The 20,705-nt window shown below is 36.4% G+C and overlaps 1 protein-coding gene across 1 annotated transcript in view; it reads left to right on the top strand.

Moving 5' to 3' along the window:
- Positions 1–20,705, top strand: part of LOC140150558 (integrin beta-1-like) — a 45,534-nt gene that overhangs the window by 3,318 nt on the left and 21,511 nt on the right. The window contains exons 3-8 of the mRNA XM_072172593.1: positions 388–519; positions 941–1,034; positions 1,198–1,297; positions 2,548–2,634; positions 4,068–4,151; positions 4,519–4,599. Coding sequence (XP_072028694.1) covers positions 456–519; positions 941–1,034; positions 1,198–1,297; positions 2,548–2,634; positions 4,068–4,151; positions 4,519–4,599 — 510 coding nt within the window. The 5' untranslated portion in view covers positions 388–455. The remainder of the gene's footprint in view (positions 1–387; positions 520–940; positions 1,035–1,197; positions 1,298–2,547; positions 2,635–4,067; positions 4,152–4,518; positions 4,600–20,705) is intronic.

Below are 20,705 nucleotides of genomic sequence, written 5' to 3'. Positions count from 1 at the left end.
GTAAATTCATGTTTAAATGTGCTAGTGTGCGATGCGTAATTCTTCTTTCCCCTGTATAGTTACATGTACGTTTATAGGATGTTATAGATCTTTTGGTTTGTTCCCTAATACAGGAAGGTTTTTGTCAGGAAAGCCTTTGAAGGTTTTTCCACCGTAAGCTTTGCAATTGTTTTCCATTTGATTTTGATACTCTTAAATGTACATTTTGTACCTAAGGGGTAGGGGTAGAGGATGTTTGGAGTTATTTTAAACAGGCAACCAGGTTAATTAAATTAAATTTGAAAACACAACATTTTTCTATTGGACGTAAATAATGTAAAAACGCTGTTCAAAATGGCCCAAACATGGCCCATACTATTACTATGAATGATATTTTAACTTTTTCAGGTCAACCACAAGTGATAACATTGAAAGTACGCCTGGCAAACGATTATCCATTGGATGTGTACTGTCTTATGGACTTGAGTTACTCTATGTTACAACATCTCACAAACGTTGCACAACTTGGTGATGATTTAAGTAAATAAACTGCTTCTTATTGTACCGTACTAGTCAGAGTATAAGCTACGGCTCATAAATGTTTTGTCTTTCGGAGCTGCGCGATCCAAAAACAGGGGTCTTTGAGGGGGAGCATATATACCCATGTGGTCATTTGTGTTAAGTACCTCCCGCTGGATTTAACTCCATTAAAATGGTTGGCTTACAAATCCAAGCAAAACGTATTTCATCCGTAATATTTCACAGGGCTGAATAAAATATGGGCCCTTCACTGACGCCAACATTTATATATTTTGATTGAGAAAAGGTATGGATTACGTGCTGATTACTGAACTGGTCATCTTCCTTTATTCGATGTTCGACAAGAACAAATTTTACTAGGACGTTACATACGTCAAAGCGCTAACACAACAATTTGCGTTTTCTCCTTTTTCTTTATCAGGAATTCTGGAGAACAGCTTGGGCGGCGATTTACATCTAGGATTTGGGTCATTTGTTGATAAGCCTGTCTTACCATTTATAACTTCCCAAGATACGTAAGAGCTATACAAATTTAATGTGTTTTATAGCTTTTGTAAAAATCCTCAATTATTATCATTTACACAGTGCTTTTCCTCTTACACTCTCCTTTCTCACCACCTCTCTCCTCTCTTTCTTATTTTCTCCCCCCCCCTCCGCTTTTTCTCTCTCTTGATATAGTTGTGAACGGGATGCGTGTTGTCCTGGTCCTCTAGGATGTGAGCTTCCATACAGCTTTAAAAACCACCTTCCCCTTACGAACGAAACCGGCAAGTTCTCGGTAAGTATTGTTTATAATACCTTGCCATCCATCAGTAAGTAACTAAACTGAGCTCAAAATGAAACTTATAATTTTTCACAACTTGTGAATCAGACGGTCATATCTTAAAATCCTGTGCATCAAAATGAACCAAAATTACACACAGGAGTACTTTAATACTCTACTCAAAACACATATCAGTAACCAATCAGTTGTCCAACCGACACAACAGCAAAATGCACTGTAACGCAACAGCTTCCTGGACCACGTTCATAGCCCAATATTTGGCACCCAGCATAATAAATCTGTGAGGATGCATACAAAATCCTTGCACAGATGACAAAGTGGTGCTGCTTTTTGCTTTTCACGCACTTTCTTCAAGAAACAGATCTTGTTCCACACTATTCCACTTACTCTTTGGGAATTATCATCTGTGCAGAGATCTTGTACTTATTCGCACATATTTTTTGTGCCGGGTGCCAATTATTGGGCTGCGAATGTTGTTCAGGAAGCTGTTTCATGTCAGCGCATTTTGCTGTTGTGTCAGTTAGAAAACTGCTTGGTTACTGACATGTGTTTAGAGTAGAGTATGATAGTAATCCTGTGTGTAATTTTGGTTCATTTTGATAGACAAGATTTTAAGATATGACCTTGTGAAAAATTATAAGTTTCTTTTTGAGCTCAGTTTATGTTAGTCTGGTTATGCATGGGAGATGAAGCCATCAATCAATGTTGACACTAAGCCAATCGCGAATTTTTACGAATTGGTAGAATCCCGAACAGTCAGGTTTTATACGTACCAAGCCAAGAAGTTCTGAAATAGAAGCGTAATTAATGAAACCAAGGTCGGCCCAGTAGAATCGGGGGCCCTGATGATTCCAGCGAAAGTCATTGGGGAGATTTACAGCAAAACTCATTGAGGCGTTTATATACACATATAAAGCAACTGATATATCGATATGCTTGAAGGAACAGCACACCAACACTGACCTTATTACTCTATAATTCTGTGCGATCGCGGCATATTACCGAATACCATCCAACTATAAACCTATTGTAGTGTATTATTTTATCAAAAGAAGGCGACGTTACTGACTTTGTTTACCGTGAATGCCGCTTTTGCCTTGGTCGCCATACTCGCGTTCGGTGAATCGCGCAAAAGGGACGGTTCATAGTAAATTGTTATTTGGCATTCTGCAAAATTCACAGCGATATATGATGTGGCGGGTTTTAAAAGTTTTTTCTTAAAATAAAACTATTGTTTTATTCAGAGTCTTGTTGCAGGAGCGAATGTATCAACAGGATTAGATGCACCCGAAGGAGGCTTAGATGCTCTGAATCAAGTTGCTGTATGTGCGGTATGTGGGTGGATAAACTAGTACTATTGCTGCTACTACTACCTTATTTTCGAATGTAATGAATCTACACCAAGATATACTATTACTGTCATCATCATCATCATCATCATCATCATCATCATCATCATCATCATCATCATCACTATCAATGTTCTATCAATAAATCAAATTAGCTCTCAGATTGGATTTCCATCTTACCTACGTAAAAGGTCTTTACCTCCAACATTTCACTTTTGAAAATGCAAAAGCGATTTGAAATCAAACTTAACTCATCAATGTCAGATTATCTGTATAAACAATTATATTCAAAATCATGATTTCATTTTTGTTCACACTGCGGCCTAGCTGCATGCGAATACGTTTTGTACACAAACCTGTTCAATTTGGCACAAAAACAGTGGCGAAAACTAACCTCAAAAATCACTTTTACTTGAAGAGTGCCCCTCCAGATTTCAGATTCAGGTTAAGATATGTTTTCTATAAATTCGCAGAAAATCGTATGACAAGGCAATATTGCGCACGAAACGAAACAGAAAATCTCAGCCCAGTAAAATCATCGATCTCAGTGGGCCACACAACGAACGACATGCATGCAAATACGTTCTGTACACAAAACTGTTCAAATTCGGGCAAATACCGTTTGTGTGGAGGATGGCCTTTAAGGGCTCGGATAGCAAGGTTTGCACAGTATTTTTTCTGGGATTTTTTCATTACATCTTCTCTGATCAGACATATCGAATTGCATTCTGAATACTAAGAATGTCCTTCTGATATCAAATAATTTAGATTTTTTGAAATTCGCGATATGATAAAAATATTGTGAGAAATTATTAAAATTTGATATATTTTTATTTTTGATATTTAACAGTCCTCGAAGTAAACTTAATTAAAATAATGATATGTACTTAAATTGTATGTAGTTGGGAGGAAAAGGCGAATGTGCACATTATTAGCTCTTTTGAAAAAAAATCTTCAATACGAAAGGTCAAAATATTTAAATTTTTAGGTCTTTTGAAAAAAAATCTTCAATACGAAAGGTCAAAATATTTAAATGATCGTTGGCATTTCCTCCCAGCTACATACAATTTAACTTCGAGGACTGTTAGATATCCATTTTTAATAATTTGCCGTAAAATTTGTATTATATCGCGAATTTCAGGAGGACATCCCTCGTATTCAGAATGCAATAATGTCTGATGTGCTCGTACTCTCATGTCCCAAAAAAAATACTGTGCAAACGTTGCTATCCGAGCCCTTAATGTATCGGTTCTGAAAATCATGAAACCCAGCTTTCAACCAATGAACTGCATTGAAATTACCTGCCAGATTGTTTCAGATATTTATGTCCTAGATAAAAACAACATGGAAAGGGAGCCACCCGGGGGAGCCACAACCAATAAATCAATAACTTTAATAACCATTGTTTTTTGCAGGAACAAATTGGCTGGAGAAATCGCTCTCGACGCATTGTTGTTTTCATAACTGACGCCATCTTTCATTTCGCCGGAGACGGAAAAGTATGTATTGCTTCTCCCTGGTTTTTCTCTCCACTGTTTCACAGTGTCAGAATAGTATGTCACAGTGCGCCTTAGACCCCAAATACTTTTTGTGTTTATAATGTAATGTAGAGGGGGTTATTATGCCTTGGAATCTGACAGCGATATAATAAGTGTGGCTCTCTGAGCTGAACATGCCACTGACAGCGAACAATGTGGAGAACAGAGTCTTATTTCATTGTATAAACCAGAGACTTATGCACACTCGGTGTGTAAATTTATTTATTTGTAAAATAACGTAAATTCTGAAATACATTAAAGAAGAACTGTATCTGCTTTTAGTAAATCAGTACCTAATGGTATTCTCTCTTCTATTTCCCTACATTAGTTAGCAGGGATTTCTAAACCAAATGATGGTGAGTGTCACTTGGATCCAGTAACGAATGAATATACCAAATCAACTGATCAGGTAGGAACAAAAAGGTTCAGAGACCTTTCATTTAGTTTTTCAGCAAGTGTTTTCGTTTTCATCCAGGAAATATTGGTTTTAGCTTCAAAAATCTGCGTTAAAATGTGAAGCTTAAGTATTAAGTTGAGAACTCCAGTAGTTTCTGTAAGTCTAGACTATGCCATCCCAGCAAACACAAAATATATTTAAAACGTTTCAGACGGGTCATATTTTGGGCTTGGGTTTTGGTAAAAACGTTTTAATAATATGAAATGTCTGGTTTTATAAAGGTCATGAAAACGTTTTAAAATATTTTGTATGAAAACACACTACAACAGCATTTTGACAATGTTGTCAAAATGTTATTGCAAACATATTTTGCCAAACTATTTCATCAACACTTACATAACATCTCCTAACCTTTTGCGAATAAGTTATAAAAAGTTTTGTGTTTGATAGTCGATTTTTGATAAATATGATGAATAAAAATATGGTATTAATCATGATGAACGCATTCATTGAACTTAAAATTATACTGATGTTAATCACAATCAAAGTGGCCATAAAAAGTTTATATTTAGAGACAGTAAGTAATGTATCAAGTAAAGTAATATGTTATTGAATGCAACATAATTATATTGGCATAATTATATTTAGGGCTCACTTATTGAACATGAACAAGTCTGATTTTGGGATACACCGTACCGTATTGATCGCGAAAGCCCGAGTACAAATACTTTGGGAAGCTAACAAACAGAGGGAGGACGGTGACTAAAATATCATATCTTGATGATCAAGGATGCCCAGATACATCAAATTCACTTTACAGATCATATCCAGATGATCAAGGATGCCCAAATACATCAAATCCCCTTTACTGATCATATCCAGATGATCAAGGATGCCCAAATACATCAAATCCACTTTACTGATCATATCCAGATGATCAAGGATGCCCAAATACATCAAATCCCCTTTACTGATCATATCCAGATGATCAAGGATGCCCAAATACATCAAATCCACTTTACTGATCATATCCAGATGATCAAGGATGCCCAAATACATCAAATCCCCTTTACTGATCATATCCAGATGATCAAGGATGCCCAAATACATCAAATCCCCTTTACTGATCATATCCAGATTGTCAGGGATGCCCAAATACATCAAATCCACTTTACTGATCATATCCAGATGTCAAAGATGCCCAGATACATCAAATCCCCTTTACTGATCATATCCAGATGTCAAAGATGCCCAGATGCATCAAATCCACTTTACTGATCAAATTCAGAAGATCTAGGATGCTCAGTCCCAGAAAATCCCCTTTATGATCATATCCAGATAATTAAGGATGCCCTGGTACATCAAATACGCTTTATTGATCATATCCAGATGATCAAGGATGCCCAAATACATCAAATCCCCTTTACTGATCATATCCAGATTGTCAAAGATGCCCAGATACATCAAATCCACTTTACTGATCATTCATATATTCATATATTCATATTTTATTATCAAAAGGTGACCCGAAAGTCAAATTACATGATAAATTTACAAAGATAAAAACAACAAACATTCAAAAATATTTTTGTAAAGAATAACATCTATAAAACACATAAAATGGTATAAATTTCATTTACAGAAACTAATATTGCACTTTTAAAATAGTATCATTAAATATTAATAAATAAAAAGAAAAGGAAAGAAACACATTGCATAATACACTTCAGAAAAGGGGGTGATTGCACGGCCACTGTTCATGCAGGATACAATGAGCACATGAATAAAAAAATACCCAGATATGATCAAGGATTCCCAGATACACCAAACTCCGTTTTCTGATCATATCCAGATGATCAAGGATGCCCAGATACATCAAATCCCCTTTACTGATCATATTCAGATGATCAAGAATGCCCAGATACATCAAATCCACTTTACTGATTATATCTTGATGTTCAAGAATGTACAGATACATCAAATCAAGAATGTACAGATACATCAATACTACTAACTTTTCAAGTGAAAATATATATTCCATCGAAAATATATCAGACTTAATTGTATACATAGAAATATATTATACCCAACCCATAAGTGCCCAATGCACCCAAATATCCCCGCAAATATCTCATACACGATTGTATTAATTCATTTTGGGCTTTAAACACTCAGAAGTCGTCCAAAATGGCAACATCATCAGCATGATCAAACCCTCTATGACTTGTTCACAAGTTGATGCTTTACAAATTACCCTCACTTGACCAAACACGCATAATACATGATCGAAACACCCAGCAGAGTTTTACAAGATTATGTGGCTTGTCTTAACGATTCAAAAGAGGCCACTTTCTTACCCACTGACACTAGCTAATTTGCATGGCAGAAATCTATAGTACGGACACTCTTCAGTCGCAAACCAACAAAATTCGTGCTATTTTGGCGTTCTTACAAAAGAAATCTCGTGAATAGAGTGCCCTCTCAACAATATCCTTAGATGTTTGCCAATAATGACACACTCTAGAAACGCCAACATAAATCACCCAACAGCTTCATTTTAAGACTTATTTCAGTATCCAAATCAATAGGAACAGAAAGAGTACAGCTCAACTTACCGTACTTTGCCTAACCAGACAGTCCATGCCAAAATTGTTACTACACCTTTACATTTCATCGAATCTCTTTTTGATGTCTGTCATTTTGAACATCATACTTGAAAGATGTATGCTATGTAGAAACTTTATTTTGCAATTTCATAATTTGCATATTATTAGCATATTTGCATAAAACATGAAAATCAATAAATACCTATATTTTGCACAATTTCAATATTTTATTAGAAATTAAGCATGTAGGCCGTTTGTTATGACTTGATGAATGAAACTGTTAGACAGATTTTGATATTTTTGCTTATTGTTTTCACCTATTGCTATGGTTCTTAATCCGATTTAATACGTGACAGAAGAGGTTGTGCATATGACGTATCATACCGTAATTCTGGCGGACTTCTCAAATGCATTCAATAAAAGCATGATTGCAATCTACCGCGAGAGTTTGTCTCACACACATAACAAATGACAACATTTGATTGAATGGACTGTACTTCGCCATGATTACGGTGAAGGACATCAGTTCAAATCTTTTGTTTGGAGCAAATCGATAAAAGCATGCTTGGCCACTACAGTCATGAATAAGTCCTGTCCAGTTCCTTCACCTCATCAAACTGAACAGTGGTATTGGTATAGTCATAAACTATAGAAGCCATTTTCCGAGGCGCGGAAAGACACCAAATTGGTGTCGTATGACCTATGACCCTGATAAACAACACGAATTACTCCATGTGGAAGTTCTTGACATTGCTTGTGAGTTTTGTTGAGGAAATTCCTATTTTGTAACAACATGTAACACACCAAAACATAAAGATCGACTATCTAGTGACTTCATAGTCTACAATGATTCTAAATTTACCATTATCTGCGGAATCCTTTCTGTTTAAACACGAATTTGTAGTTTCATATTTTTGCCGTGATCGCAGTGTTCGGCGAAGCTGCCAAATAATTCAACACTGAGGGGTCATGTTCAATCCGGGTCTCTGTGGACTCTACCACTTCTTAATAGGTATGCTAAACTTAGAAATGAATGAGGTGATGGGATCGCCCGGGGATCGCCCTACGCCGTCTGGGTGATTTGTCAATCAAGTCAATTACCTCCCCTATAGCCGAGTGGAATTAGTCCTAACTTCCCCCTCCTTTCCATATTGCATTGCGCGATAAACATGGACGACTGCTGCGAGTGAAAAATTCGGTGTGCTCACCGATTTCAGGTAAATGTGTAAGAAATAATCATCTGATTTCAATATGGAATCAACAAGAAGAAACCGTAATCACCTCATATACGACTAGAGACAATTTTCAGTACAATAGTAAGTGTGCGTAATTGCTAACGAAGATGAATTAAAAACCGGTAACCAACAATAAAGGATGCACCTCCGTGTACATTGCATAACCACTCAGTCTCTCCCTGATAGTCATATAACGACCAAATGATAAATGACGACTATCATGGAAGACTGAGTTCCGCAGTCTAGTATTGGTAACAAATACAAGAGACTCAGGCAGGGGACATCGAAATCATATAACTAGAGCCAAGGTACGAAAATATTTCATAACTTTCCTTCATAATCTACCGAACCCAGGGCATGGGGCCACAATAACTTGTGTTAGGGAATCAAATATCACCCCTCCCCCTTTTTAATAATAACAAAACAAAACCAGTCAGGCCTCTGCTCCGCAATGCCCTCTTGGCACTTCGAGAGGAAATATTCCATACTTCATGTCAAGTCTGTAATAACATACATGTACATTTTGGGCTAGCGACAGATGAAACCTCAAATGGAAAAAATAAAAACATGCTGTTTTTACACCAATTTTTTACCAATAATCATTAAACGTTACGGCACTAAATTTTAATCAATGCACGATTAAAATTAACAATAGGCGTTTATAGTAGGCCTACATGCAGTGTCTGATTCTACCTGACGGCTTATTAAAAACATCGGTCGATGTTTTGCCACAAGTTTTAAAAATAACGGTTAGTTCATGAAAAAGAAGAAGTGAAATTTAGCAAAACGCGACGAGGTTTATTTGCCCGTAAGAGAGCTCTATTGTTCCGCTATTGTATCCGCTATTGTATCCACTATTGTATTCTATTCATAAAAGCTACTGCAAGAATCGCGGCAATCCCTGTTGTTCCTTCAACCAACGCTAGTGATCTGAACCTGTGGTTTGGAGAAGGCCAGTGACTTTAAGATCAGACGGAATATGGGGAATATCGTTGTAGTGGCGCGTGATGGGAGTGTCACGGTTGTTTTTGCTCACTTTGATAAAGTACTTTTGTACGAAAGTCAGTGTATAATTTTATATTAAGGGGTACTACACCCATTGATTTTTTTTGCATTTTTTTGCATTTTGTGAAGAAATTACAAAAAAAAAATGGACAAAGTGGTATGCAAAATGAAGGGGCAAATCTTCTCGTTTTATTGGTAGCATCGGTATCAACGTAGCTTACATGCTTTTAAAAGTAGAAGCCAAAAGGTGGTACATCACTGATGATTTAAATTCACTTCATTTTGGAAAGCTTACTATCAACGGATTTCGTTAAAATTTTGGATATGTGTTGCTAACACGTTAGGGAAATAAAGTTGATATGTAAAATGGGAATAAGTGGTTCCTGATTTCTTTTATGACTTCATGAACTTGGTGCTCCACAACTATCAAAAAGGAACTGGTTAAAATGCTTCTATTTTCAATGTTGAGCTATATTTTGTATTTTTAACTTGCGACATTATTTCACTGAAACTTAATTAAGCCACAGGTAACAGGTTACCACAACCATACTACAGCAATGTTGAAAAAAATTGTATTTCTTGTCACCTATACCACCATATTGGGTAGTTTTCCGTAAGCTTAACGTTTGTGATTTTGGTAACTATTTTATATTTATTTGTGAAATCCATCTCAACTAGGCATTCTAAATTATACTCACCATTTACATCCCAAGGTATATTAGTATATCCACCTTGCACTTCTCGATATATATCCAGTTAAAGACAGAATATCAAAATTATTCCTCATTATGATATCACAAACTCTCACATGTGTATTCAAAATTGATGCTTAAATTTGACCTGAACCAATTGACCTATAACCTGACATACGGTGACCTAATAGCCTTTTCTTCTCCTAACAACACATTATAATATTATTGACTAATGACTATACATCCATTGTGTAAGTGTTTATATATTTTGCATGCACCACTAGATTTTCTATAGAGAGTATAACAAAGGATTTAATGTATTCTATTCATGTACCCTACTTGAACATGCTGAATAGAATAAATCATGGTTTGTTATGAAACACGCATCTGAGTAACTAGGATACAGTAAACAAAATATATATAGGGCTAAAATGACTTACTACAATTGTTTAAAAGCACTTTTTTCTTCTTTTTTTCATATTTTTTTTATTTCACATGATCCGTGCATATATCGCCTAGCTATAAATGAAAAAATATTTATTTAGACCAATCAAACCAATATATGGGTGTAGTACGCCCTTAAAACATCGTTGAACAACACCATTTTGTTCAATTACTTTTCACTTTTTACCATGCGATGTTACGTGGGACTCTTAAAAAAAATTTCTGCACCAAATAATGAGATTTATATATTTTCTAAGACATTAGATCTGTTTAATAATTTATTTTATTCAAAAAGAAAAACGTCAAGTGTTCAAACTTTAAAGCTCTTTTTCTCGAAACAGCGATTTTAATTTCAAGTTAGATCATTTTACCAAATCAGGGCCGAATTAGGCTGTTTAGCTTAATCATGTGAAGTGACCTCTTGAAATGATATCACACTGATCAGACTGATCTTTATGTTATTACAGTGAGGCCCACATACAAAGTTCAACAAAAGTGAACGATGTTATAGCTTGGAGGGCTAACAAACCAACACCGCCAAATTCGACTGACGTGTGTACAACGTGGGAAGCTATGAGGAAATTGAACACTCGTTGTCTGATCATGCATGTGTTTATGGTTATGGATAACGGTTACTTAGCAGCTCTCGTTCTGCTTGGGTTTATTGAATACACTCTCTATATAATCATCAATATGTCGTTTCCAGTCCCTCGCTGAACTATTGGGTTCAGCTATTAATTTTTTTAATAATTCTTACCCCATGCAGCTGATGGGGTGGTTACGGGTCGTCAAAACCACTAACCGCGAAATGAGGATATCGAACTAGTTTGCCCGCTGCGCTAAAAAGAACCACAAACCGCGAAATATGGATATCCAACTAGTTTGCCCTCGAAGCTTCAAAAACCACTCATCCCGAAATATGGATATCCAACTAGTTTGCCCTGCATGGCTACAAAGAACCCACTTACTGCGCAATATTTTTTTACCTCAAAAAAAGAATTAATATCTACCAAAAAACGTTTCAAAACGTAAAAAGGGGCCAAAGTTTAACAAATCTTTCCTGTGTGGCTTTTCACCCTTTTTTAAACTTGGTCCCATTTATGAAAGTTTCTAAAGACCCATATGAAGTCATCTTTAGGCTACTTGTTTGTTTTCTTAGTTGTCATTGTTCATTTTGTAGAGTAAATGAATTAATGTTCGTGCGTGATTTTTCCGTAAAGACGTTATAATGTATTTTGATTTAAGCAAAAGTAGCAAATACTCACTTTGTTAAATTCTTCATCGTATTGTGCGATTCTGCGCCTCATGTACAGATGTAGGGCCTATATGAAAGTTGACAGACAGTCAATTTGCTAAGTATATATAATACTCTACTACTCTCTATGAACACGCAATATAATGAAACATAAACCTTCAAATGATTTTGATAATACATAGCCTATGCTTTTGAACAGTCTTAAACCTAATAGTAGAAATTACTACTATACTGAATGGGACCAAGTTTAAAAAGGGTGAAAAAGCCACACAGGAAAGATTTTTAAACTTTGGCCCCTTTTTACGTTTTGAAACGTTTTTTGGTAGATCCCCTTTACTGATCATATCCAGATGATCAAGGATGCCCAGATGCATCAAATCCACTTTACTGATCATATCCAGATGATCAAGGATGCCCAGATACACCAAATCCCCTTTACTGATCATATCCAGATGATCAAGGATGCCCAGATACATCGAATCAACTTCACTGATCATATCCAGATTGTCAGAGATGCCCAAATACATCAAATCCCCTTTACTGATCATATCCAGATAATCAAGGATGACCAGATACATCAAGTCCCCTTTACTGATCATATCCAGATGGTCAAGGATGCCCAGATACATCAAATCAACTTCACTGATCATATACAGATCAAATTCCGGTTTCTGATAATATCTAGATGATCAAGGATGCCTAGATACATCTTCTTTCTTATAATATACTGGTGATTAAGATGCTTAGCCCCGGATACATCAAATCCACTTTTCTGATCATATCAAGATGATCAAGATACATCAAATCCACTTTTCTGATCATATCAAGATGATCAAGGATGCCCAGATACATAAAATTCGCTTTGCTGATCATGTCCAGATTATTAAGGATGCGCAGATATATCAAACCCACTTTGCTGATCATATCCAGAAGACCAAGGATGCCCAGATACAAGTCCTCTTTTCTGATTATATCCATATGATCAAGGATGCCTAGATACATCCTAATCCCCTTTAATGATATGCAGATGCTCAATGATGCCCAGATACAAATTCCCTTTTCTGATCATGTCCATATGATCAAGGATGCCCATATACATTAAATCCTCTTTTCTAGTCACATCTAGATAATCAAGGATGCCCAGATACATCAAATCCATTTTCTGATTATATCCAGATGGTCAATGATGCCCAGATATATCAAATCCACTTTACTGATCACATCCAGATGATCAAGGATACCCAGATACACAAAATTCCCTGTAAAAAGTTTAAAGTTAAATCCTTCCCAAGCCTTTCGGCCCATTGGGCGGCGCCTATCTCCGTTTCATAAACCCTAGGCCACATGTCTGCAAGCAGAAAAGATACAGCAGGGAGTTAGTCCACTGGTAGCCATGTGTTTACCCAGCAAACACAAAAACGTTTTACAAACGTTTTAAATAAGTTATATTTTGGCTTTTGGTTTAGGGAACAACGTTTTAATAACATTAAAATGTCTGGTTATATAAAGGTCATGATAACGTTTTAAAACCCGCAAATAGATTCATCAGGATTGTCCATTGAAAATTATTTGAATTGTTCTAAAACAAATCCAGTAAAATAGGTGATGTTGACATACCTCTCAATGACGTTTCGTGCTGTGTCACAGCACTTTCTCAAATTGAATGACCAGCTTTGACCTTAGACGTCTGTTGCTTCCTGTTGGTAGCTGACGTAGGTGGCGCTGTTAGTAGCTGATCATAGATGTGCGGAAGGAAGTAGTTTCCACAATCCCTGTTGAGAGTGTTAGCCTGCCCCTCCTCCGTATCCAAATTGATTCCTTTATATGCCTTCTTTTTCTGTTGGTTTCAATGTCTTTTATCTTGGCTTCGTCCCAACCGATCACGTGATTGTCTTCAGCGACATGGTCCGTGAGAGCGGATTTTCTAGGGGCGCTTTCAACCGATGTTTTCCTTTGTGCCCTGGTGTAGGGTTTTTCCGAAGCTGCGTCTGATTCAGATTTGTGCTCTTTCATTCTCGTACCAAAGAGTCTTGAAGTTTCACCGATGTAAGATTTTGGGCAACCTAAGCAAGGGATTTCATAAACACAATCAGCTGTCGTTTTGACGTCCCGCTTATCTTTAGGGTGAACAAGATGGTTTCTGAGTGTTTTGTGTGGCTTGAAATTTGCTTGGTAACCGTGCTTCTTAAAGATTCTCTTTGTCTTTTCCGAAAGACCCTGTTTGTACGGGAGGCACACAAAGCCGCGGCTTTTTGTTTGCGACTGATCTTTAACTACTGGCTTGCTCGGTTTTTGAACAGATTTAAATGCCCACTCCGGGTATCCACAGCGAGAAAGCGCTTCCTTTATTCTCGTTTCCTCCAACTCTCTATCTTTCTCCTCGGTGACAACTTTATCTTTTCTGTCCATAAGAGTCCGGATTACACTGAGTTTATGTTGTAGGGGGTGGTGCGATTGGAAATGCAGATATTGATCTGTATGTGTCGCTTTTCTGTAAACTAAGAGCTTGATTGAACCGTTGGGTTTCTTGACTATTAGTGTATCCAAGAAAGGAATTTGCTTGTTTTCTTCCGTTTCAAAGGTGAACTTAATATTGCCGGTTTTGTCTATTTGATTTAGATGCTCTGTGAGAGGTTCTGCGGATCCTTTGTTGACAATTTCCAGCACGTCATCCACGTAACGTTTCCATAGCCTAGGTTTTATGTCAAGGGGGGCTGTGACGAGCGCTTCTTGTTCAAGCCACTCCATGTACAAGTTCGCTACAATCGGGCTGACCGGCGAACCCATAGCTGTGCCAAACCGTTGTTGATATATTTGGCCCCGGATGGAAAAGTAGGTGGTGGTTAGTGCAAACTCAAGAACTTCCATGATGTCGTCTATGGAAAGCTTAGTCCTTTCATTAAGCGTGTTGTCATCTTCCAGTCGCTTCCTAATGATCTTTAAAGAATCGCTGACCGGGGTGTTAGTGAAGAGTGATACTACATCGTGAGACATAAACTCTTCTCCTTCGTCAACTAGAATCTCCGCTAGACCCTCCGCTAGGTCTTTAGAATTGACTACGTGGTGTTGGGTCTGACCTACCAAAGGACCTAAAATACGAGCCAGTTCTTTTGAGGTCTCGTACATGATGGAACCACAATAATCGACAATAGGTCGTAACGGGGTACCAGGTTTATGTATTTTAGGTGTACAATACATACGCGGCGTGTTCTCTGCAGTGGGGTACAGTTTCCAGTACTCGCTAACCGTGATCTTTTCCTCCTTTTTCCATTTCTTTAACATAACAAGAAGCTTATCCTTATATTTTGATGTTGGGTCAGATTTCAGTTTTTGATATGTTTTTTCATCGCTCAACATGTTGTTTACTTTCTCTTCATAATCAACTTTGTTTAAGACCACTGTAGATTTGCCTTTATCCGCTGGTAAAATCATGATATTGTCATCTTTCTTGAGATCTACCAAAGCCCGTTTTTCTTCTTTGGACAGATTGGATTTTGTGTTATTAGATGATTTAAGCACGCCAACCATTTCTGCACGTAACTGGGAAGCATCACTCACGTTCAAACCAGCGCAAGCTTCCTCAGTGGCGACAATATAATCATGCAGTATTTCGCTGTTGTTTTCCGGCGCGACTGCATAATTCAGCCCCTTCGCGAGCAGTGAGGTTTCAGGGGCGGTTAAATCACGCTTAGATTTATTAATGACCCATTTCTTTAGCTGCGTACCACTTAGGTCAATTTCACTACTATTGCTAGTACTCACATGTTTACTTGACAGGGTTTTCTTGGCTTGTTTTTGTCCTTTTTTTTGCAACCATTCCAATTTCCGGGTTTGCCGACATTTTGTTTTTGTGAATTCGCTCTCGCGAGAATTCGCGATATGATCGTCTATTTGGCGTCTCACATCGTCAGGGAAACGGGACTGTATTTCTAGATCACATTGACTCGAATCCTTCTCTAAACCGTCGATTTTGTTGTTAATCACCCGTAATCGCTCCCGAACCAGTTCTTTTTGAGCTTTATTAACAATCTCGCGAGCCTTGCTCGTATTTATAGGACATTTTAAGCGAAGACTGGGCGGCGTAATGTCTAAATCGCGGCAACGTAGTGTAAAAACACGGTGGTTTCGATGCCGGGCCAATTTCCTCTCATTGATTCATACTTCCTTACTTCCAATACCGCTGATTGTCCGTAATTTTGTCTCAAATCCGCAAATAGATTCATCAGGATTGTCCATTGAAAATTATTTGAATTGTTCTAAAACAAATCCAGTAAAATAGGTGATGTTGACATACCTCTCAATGACGTTTCGTGCTGTGTCACAGCACTTTCTCAAATTGAATGACCAGCTTTGACCTTAGACGTCAAAAGACCCTAAAGATAAGCGGGACGTCAAAACGACAGCTGATTGTGTTTATGAAATCCCTTGCTTAGGTTGCCCAAAATCTTACATCGGTGAAACTTCAAGACTCTTTGGTACGAGAATGAAAGAGCACAAATCTGAATCAGACGCAGCTTCGGAAAAACCCTACACCAGGGCACAAAGGAAAACATCGGTTGAAAGCGCCCCTAGAAAATCCGCTCTCACGGACCATGTCGCTGAAGACAATCACGTGATCGGTTGGGACGAAGCCAAGATAAAAGACATTGAAACCAACAGAAAAGAAGGCATATAAAGGAATCAATTTGGATACGAAAGAGGGGCAGGCTAACACTCTCAACAGGGATTGTGGAAACTACTTCCTTCCGCACATCTATGATCAGCTACTAACAGCGCCACCTACGTCAGCTACCAACAGGAAGCAACAGACGTCTAAGGTCAAAGCTGGTCATTCAATTTGAGAAAGTGCTGTGACACAGCACGAAACGTCATTGAGAGGTATGTCAACATCACCTATTTTACTGGATTTGTTTTAGAACAATTCAAATAACGTTTTAAAACGTTTTGTATGAAAACACACTACAACAATATTTTTAAATGTTTTCAAAAAATGTTATTGTAAACTATTTTTACAAACATTTTCCCCAAATATTGTGTCAATACTTAAATAACATTATGTTAAAATGTTTGAACCCAGCAAACACAGAAATATTCTTAAAATGTTTTTTTCAAAACCTTTTAATAACATTTAAATGTCGGGTTATACAAAGGTCATGAAAACGTTTTTAAAACGTTATTGAAAATATTTTGGGCAAACATTTTTCGCAAAATATTTTTTCAACCCCAAAATAACATTCTGTTTAGAATGTTTTGTATCAAGTTTTAAAGAATGTTTTTGGAATGTTATTAAAACGTTTTTATACCCTTTATATAACCCGACAATTAAACGTTTTCTGTAAGACATTTTTGTTTGCTGAGCAGTGGATTATCAAAAAATGTTTTTTAAGGTTATTAAAACGTTTTATACTCTCAATATGCCCTTTATATAACCCGACATTTAAACGTTTTCTGATAACCTTTTGCGAATGATGTCGAAAACGTTTTGTGTTTGCTGGGTAACTTTCCCTACTCCATTCTTTCAATGCCGAACGCCTGGCAAGAAGGCACTAGGTACCATTTTTAAAGCCTTTGGTATGGCCCGGCCGGGATTCGAACCCACGACCTCCCGAACGTGAGGCGGACACTCTAACCACTAGGCCACCACGCCGGTCAAATTCTCTTTACTGATCATATCCAGATGATCAATGATGCCCAGATACATCAAATCCACTTTTCTGATTATATACAGATGATCAAGGATGCCCAGATATATCAAATTCCCTTTACTGATCATAACCATATTATATCAAATTATTCATCCTTTTATGCTTTTTGTGGTAATTTTTATTATATAAATTGTATATTGTATGCAAATTGAGGGCACTATTTACATAGATTTTAAATTTAAATTCGCCAAATAATATGAGTAAGTTACTTCAATTTGGTCAAAATTGAAGTTCTTTATCAACAATTGAAGTTCTTTATCAACAGTTAGAAGATAGTTTATTGCATATTTACAGTACATTCAAGTATGATTTTTCCAATCGACTTCTTATATTTAAGTACCAGTGGGCTATAAGAACCAATACAACTTTCAAAATGTTCCCTGCTATGTCTTCATGTGGTTCTAAATGAAAATATTTGGACTAATGTAAAATTCTAAATTTAAAGGTACAAGGCGACTCATGTATTTCACACATATTTTCGTGATAATAGGTGAAATGGTTAGGTACCTTGTACCTTGTAGAAATTCTCCCCGTAGACCTCCTCGTGGAAATGTAACACAGGGCTGACGAGAGTGTGGGACGCTAATGTTTACTTCTGGTCGTCGTCGTTGAGGTCTGGTCCACTTCTGAAATAGCTTGTTTTAATAAAGGGTTCAGTTGTTTGATGTCTACAGTCGATTGGTTCCAAGACGAAATTGTAAGGGGGAAAAATGATGTAGCGAACTGGCTTGTTGTGATGAAACTAGAGTTGCTCTGGTATTGTTGATTGTGCGTCCGTCTTGGTCTGTCAACTTTCTTGGTGGTGTATTTATTCAATTCAAGCTCAAATCCACCATGAATTATTTTGTGAAAAGCACATAAACGTATACTCAAAAGTGTTCCAATTTAAGGTTTGAAGCACCTTAGGTCAGGAGAGTGTTCTTAAAATATTCAAAATGGTCGCCATTGGCGGCTATATTCCCTACCCAATTTGCATAATTTATGCACAAATTACTTTTTTGCGTATAATTTTTAAAATAATTTCATATTATGCCTGAAGATAAACCTTAAGGGGTGGGGTATGAACGTTTGAACAGTATTTATTGTGGGACATTAGAGCACATTAGACATATCGAATTGCATTCTGAATACGAAGAATGTCCTTCTGATATCAAATAATTATGATTTTTTGAAATTCGCAATGTAAAGTTGTATTCAGATTTCCTTTGACGGCTTAACCATCGCGTATACGCGCGCGACGTCAAGCGTGTGCATTGGACCTTGTGCAAATAATACCCGCTGGACGGCTTGCAGTACGCTTAATTTGTAAAAGGAAATCTGAAAACAAGTTTAATACACATTTTATAGCAAATGATTAAAAATTGATATTTTTGATGTTTAACAGTACTCGAAGTAAACGTTATAAATCTGACGATTTATACTTAGAGTGTATGTAAGTGGGATGAAAAGCCAACGATCAATTGAAAATTTTGACCTTTCGTATTGAAGATATGGATTTTTTTCACACAAAAAAAATTTTAGGTCTTTTGGGAAAAAAATCTTCAATATGAAAGGTCAAAATTTTCAATTGATCGTCGGCTTTTCCTCCCAGCTACATACACTTTAGAATATATCATTAGATTTATAAAATATCAAAAATTAATAATTTTAATAATTTGTCATAAAATTTGTATTATATCGTGAATTTCAAAAAATGAAAATTATTTGATATCAGAAACACATTCTTCGTATTCAGACCCATTATGTCCCACAAAAAATACTGTCAAAATGCTCAAAACGCTCATTCAGGGAGGTAAATAAGGATAATTTACTGGGTGGGCAATTTAATTTATTTTTGCCCTCAAATTAGGGGAAATAATTTACTGGGTGGGCAGCGGTAAGTAATTGCATCCAGGCGTTTGGATTTTCGCATATATGTAGACCTGTTTTTGCGTAGAATTCGACTTTGATGTAAAAAGTGGACTTTACCATCCCCCTAAATACATCGTATGCCGATATTAGCATATTCATGTAGCAACTTTCAAAAAAATATATTATGGGCCTACCGTAAATATTTCACTTTGGATATTATAAAATCTTATACTAATTATCACTCACCATTAGGCTACTCCTATAGAAAAAAACCCAGTAAAATTATGGGATTAACGGTAATACTTTTATTTGCTATTATCATGATTATAGTGAAATAATGCTTTTACTGTATGACTTCTTGTCACAGACACCCATCACTCACAAATATCAATTTAATTATACATGTACCTGTTTTGGATGAGTGGCATTTTTTAAAATGTGTTGAAATTATTTGATAAGAAATTATGAAAATCTGTACAAACACGAACAAAACTATATTTCCAAAATATAAAATATTGCCAAACCAGTATTTGACCAGGTATTTACTAGTAATTTCCGGTATCAGAGATGCCACTTTTCCTTCTTTTGCCTAAATTTGTTCATTTATAAAGTCAAAATTTCCGCACTTTTAAATTATCTTCAGTTGCCCATTTTGGGACTTCTGTATACATTATTTCAGGTGTTTTTCACAAAGTTTCAGGGTTTTTGAGTGGACTTAAGTTTCATCTCTGCGGTATGTTGGTTTTCCCCGGTATTTTTCACCCAAGCCGGTAAATGAATTTTCTAGAATTTGGCTATATGACCTATTTCCCAACTATAAATGTTTATTTTGCCAATTATTTATATCAAAGTAAATAACAACATAGGCCACAATGTTGCACAAAATAATAAAGACCCATGTAGAATCACAGTCGAAAGGTGTAAAAAGTGAACAAAAAATATGTATTCTTTCAACATTTAAAGTTTAGATTGATTGTAGGAAATTATTTTCATAATAATCATTAGTACCATTACCTATTCGTGCATGCTCAAAGACTTGAACAGAGCAATGTATATCTGGATTAAGTTTCAAATAATGCTTCAAATTTATTCAAATATACGCCTCATTCAAGAATCCCAATTTATGGACTCAATGAATTCGTTCAGGTTTGTGTGGAAATTGCTCAAAATAATATTAAGTTTTAGCTTCCTATACCATTGTGTACTGTGTGCTATTCATTCCTTCTCCGAAACTGTAAACAGTTGTAAATAAATAAATTGGCATATGTTTAGAAAAGATCATCACTTTCATTCAACAACACTTTCAAAATGCAAGTTGAGCAAGA

This window comes from Amphiura filiformis, chromosome 4, assembly GCF_039555335.1.
Source record: "Amphiura filiformis chromosome 4, Afil_fr2py, whole genome shotgun sequence".
NCBI classification, from domain to species: domain Eukaryota; kingdom Metazoa; phylum Echinodermata; class Ophiuroidea; order Amphilepidida; family Amphiuridae; genus Amphiura; species Amphiura filiformis.
The sequence above is the reverse complement of the archived record's forward strand: the minus strand, read 5'-3'. Positions and strand labels throughout refer to the sequence as shown.